Raw genomic sequence first — 4,163 nt, forward strand, 5'->3', positions numbered from 1 at the left:
ATAGGCTAGTAAAGGATTTCCTTTTAGAATTCCATATTGGCCAGGACTCCCCCGCCAGACAGATGCCTTCCAAGCTTCCTTCCACAATGCTTCAGGATTTCAATCCAGCTTCTTGATGCCACAGAGCCACCACAACAAAGGGGAGAATTATTTTCCCTGCCTAGTCAAACAATTACATACACAAGGTGGAGGATCTTGAACTAGCCTAGTAGATTATGGCACTGATAGGTGAAATTGTGCAGTAGTTCTTGTCATTTACAGTTCTCCAATATTAGGATATTGTTTTGCTATTTTATTTTGCTTCCCTAAACAAGCCACAAATTCTGTAAGTGGGATGTTATCACAAGGATGATCTCCAGTCCATGGCCTTTATAGTCAGGAACTAGAAACCTGAGTGAAGTCTTGCACCTTAATAAAACCCTTGTTAACTTACGAACAGCTCAAGACTAACAAATCAGTTATTGGAAAACCACTGTGCTGCCAACAGGGCAATACAGTTTGGAAATTCAGACCAGCAGAAAGAGATCAATCAAAGAATCCAAACCTAAATCCCACAGAAACTTTTTTTAACAAAGGATATGGTCCAAGACACATAGGGACACATTTCTGTCCCTTCAGAAATTAGTCACAAATCACACTTTGCAATCAGGTTAAACATTAACCCCAGGACATTTTGAATATACAGCTCCAGAAGGAAACAGCTCATGTGCTGCTAGTACAGGCGCAATCTGTAATGCCAGCAGGATCAGATGGACACAGGAAACTTTGCTACTGTGCCACCTGACGCTACTGTGAGGAGGTCTAGATAGCAAGATGGTAAAACCTCAACTATGATTACACTGTGGCTTCCTCAGCTATGATTCTTACTGCCCTCGCATTAACAAGGCCACCGTCACCATGAAACCTTAGCTTTCGCGGCCTAGAACTAAACGGCTTGATACTCTATTTTTGCATTCCCTATCTATTCACCTGAAAAAAAAAAGCATTCTCTTAATGACAGCCTGTGGCTGGCACTTACCATCCTTATCCTTTATAGCCATCAACTAGGCTGCTGCTGCTGCTGCTATTCAAAAATAAGAATTGGGAGGACTTACACTATCTGCTTATGCTCCTCCACATCTGTTCTTTACTGGGTTATTAGCCCATTGTTGTTTGTGGGTGGGATTTCAATCCCTATCAAACAAACCGAGTGCACAAAACCTTTGCTCTGAGGCTCCGAGGGGCAGTTACTCTGTTTTAATGCACAAGTGTATTAAAAGAGATGGCGTAGAAACTACAGGTCCCAGAAACCTTCCTCTTAGATCAATCTGGAGCATTGCCTTTCCAGACTCTCAGTTTCTGGAGGAAGTTGCATTAATGGTAGCAACAGCTGTAGAGCATACGGTAGAAATCTCGAGGGTATCCTTGGCCTGGAGGTCACATTCTGAACACCTCTGAAATAAAGTCTGCTATATGTTTTCCTGCTCCTGCTTCAGCATGTTTTGCAATTTGAGAATGACTTTTAGAAAATTACCATAAAATAGTAGACAAAGGTAGACTATACTCACGGATTAGAAAGAGGAGAGGCTTAAACAAAGACATCTCAAAGAATGTTCTGCAATTCTTAACAAAGGGATCGTCAGGATTCTTCTGAGAATCCACCTCAGTACCAAAAGCTACACTACCAACGACATCCAAGGTAAAGCAGTTGTAACACCTGCATTGAGTTGAAGAATGATAAATCATTAGCTACAAATTACATATCCATTAATATCTTCCTTCTACAAACATCACATAATATTAATTTTTGCCTCTGATTTTCTTCTTGCTTTTAGATTTGAGCTTTGACAAGAGGTGTTTCTATCATTCTTACAGATGCTAGTGCTTAGTGATGCTCACCTTCTGTCTGTCTACAAAGTGAACATATTACCACATAGCTCAATAACTCCACTAGAAATTTATAAAAAATAAACAATTTTGTTTGTTATTATCTAGAATTCTAATGCAGCAGATCAGGGATCCACACATATTCTCTTAGTATGCATCCTAATAAAAGAGATCATTTCTTTCTCATTTTAAACTGCAGAAACCACATCTACTACCAGTCCACTCTAAACTTTCAGTGACAAGTGCTTTAGTAAAATTTCCTGTCAAGTATTTCCTTTATGTTCTTGATAGCTCCTTTGTAATGTAAAATTGTAGTCAAAAACAAGAGGAACTGACACCATGTGAAATCTGTATCTCTGCAGAGGAGCAGCAAATACTTTGAGAACTGCAAATTATCAGTGGATCATGATCTAGAAACTTCAGAACTTAATGAACCTCTCCCCACATATCTGGCCATCTGTCTGGTTGTCTCCCCATCTTTATTTCTGCTGGGCATTAGCAGTTATATGTTTTGAGATAAATGGACTGAGAATGTAAAATATCCTTGAAATTTGATCCTCCTGATCTATGGTCAAGCCTTCAATGGTAATGACTGTTCTTCTATGTTCCCTTACAAAAGACCAGTATAATATTCTCTGGTGCTCTTGATCATCTACCTCTCCAAGGTACTGAAAAAGCTTAAAAAACAAATTTTGAGTTGTTGGCAAAACACAAAATGGCTAAAGACAACTAACGTACAAGATGATAGGAGGTTGCAGATAGGATATTTACATCCAAAAAAGAGCTCCCAAGGCAATTCTGGGAAACTGCAGTGCAATGAGAAGCACATTTATATATGTCAAACCTGCTGAAATGGTAGCATGATAAAACAACTGGAAGACCATATTCTAAGATGATCAACATCATTCATTTATACTCTCAAAAGGTCTTTTCCAAAGTGCCTCTTGAGAGGTGAAATCCTATCATGGATCAATAGCTAAAAGACCAGGCAAAGAAAAAGGACAAATAGAAAAAAGGGAAAAGCCTGGAAGGACGCAAAAGGTCAATTTTCATCAGAGCACTAGGCTAAGCGTAATGTATCTCAAGGTTTCATAGCATCTCTTCTGATGGTTAATAAAGAGATCTCTGTGCACACACGTACACTTGCATATGTACTTGAAAAAAGATGGATGAATTGTGGCCAAATATCTATTTCTTTAGATGAAACAAAATTAATTGTACTGCTCCAGTTTGGGGGAAATCATGAAGAACTTCAGAGGGCACTGACCAAACTAGCAAATGAAGTGTATGCAAAAAAAGTGCCTGTTAGAAAGAATGCATTTGAACTATTCCTATACCATACAGGGTCCTAGAACAAATGCATCTGTCTCAGAGAAGGGGCTAGACAGTGTTACAAACAGTTTAGTGAAGCCTGCTGATGAAAGAGCAACAAAAAAGGTAATAGGATATTAAATGCATAACAAAAGGGAGAAAGCACAATATGGAAAATATTTAAGTGTCATTTTATAAATCAATGGTGCGTTCTCATTTGGAGTACTGATCCAGTCATTTCACAAAAGGCTAGTGTGCCATTAAAGGGGTTAGGAGGAATGTGGTAAGAATGATTAAGTGTTCAAAAAGCCTCATATAAAAAAAAGCAAGAGAGTGATGAACTAGAGGGATTTGATATTAGATCAATTACTATATTTGTACATTATTGGCAGACTGTAGAGAGCAGACTGGACAGGGAACCGATGCAGCTTTTCTTTCTGCTTCCAGCTGTTAAAACTTCATTAAACAACAGCTAGAAATACATCAGATGCTTTTCCAAAATTACTTTTCAAGTATGCAATAGCTGCCCCGGGAAGAAAAGGCATCTATCAGACACATCCTCCATTAAACTATGAGGGGGCGAGGGGTGGAAAATAATCTTTTATACAGTAAGCACATATTTAGAATAACTGCTGCTATTCATGGGGGTTTCTTTGTTTATTTGGGTTTTTTTTAAAATCTGCTACTAATTTCTAGCATGTTGAACATACCTCTGGATATCAAAAGCTTTGCCAGAATCTGCATAGACTTTTAAGTTACACAGCAGGACGTCACAGGCCTGGTTTATTAGCGGTGTCATCTAGAAAGAAACACATTGTATTGCAAAACACATTATTTTTTTTTTTAAATATCAATTATTCTAAATTAGTTTTATCTAGTAGATGGGATGGAGCTTTCTGGATCCTCTGCAGGTGTGGTCAGGCACTTGTGCACAGGTAAGATGAAATGTTGGGACTGTCTGTTAAAAATAAACCTACACATTACAG

The 4,163-nt window shown here is 38.4% G+C and overlaps 1 protein-coding gene across 1 annotated transcript in view; it reads right to left on the reverse strand.

Moving 5' to 3' along the window:
• TBXAS1 (thromboxane A synthase 1) overlaps nucleotides 1–4,163 on the reverse strand; it is a gene marked incomplete at its 5' end in the record, with an annotated part of 99,923 nt that overhangs the window by 88,547 nt on the left and 7,213 nt on the right. Inside the window, 2 exons of the mRNA XM_010163016.1 lie at nucleotides 1,548–1,696; nucleotides 3,888–3,976. Coding sequence (XP_010161318.1) covers nucleotides 1,548–1,696; nucleotides 3,888–3,976 — 238 coding nt within the window. The remainder of the gene's footprint in view (nucleotides 1–1,547; nucleotides 1,697–3,887; nucleotides 3,977–4,163) is intronic.

The sequence above is a fragment of the Antrostomus carolinensis genome, unplaced genomic scaffold (genome assembly GCF_000700745.2).
Source record: "Antrostomus carolinensis isolate BGI_N321 unplaced genomic scaffold, ASM70074v2 scaffold8092, whole genome shotgun sequence".
Classification (NCBI taxonomy): domain Eukaryota; kingdom Metazoa; phylum Chordata; class Aves; order Caprimulgiformes; family Caprimulgidae; genus Antrostomus; species Antrostomus carolinensis.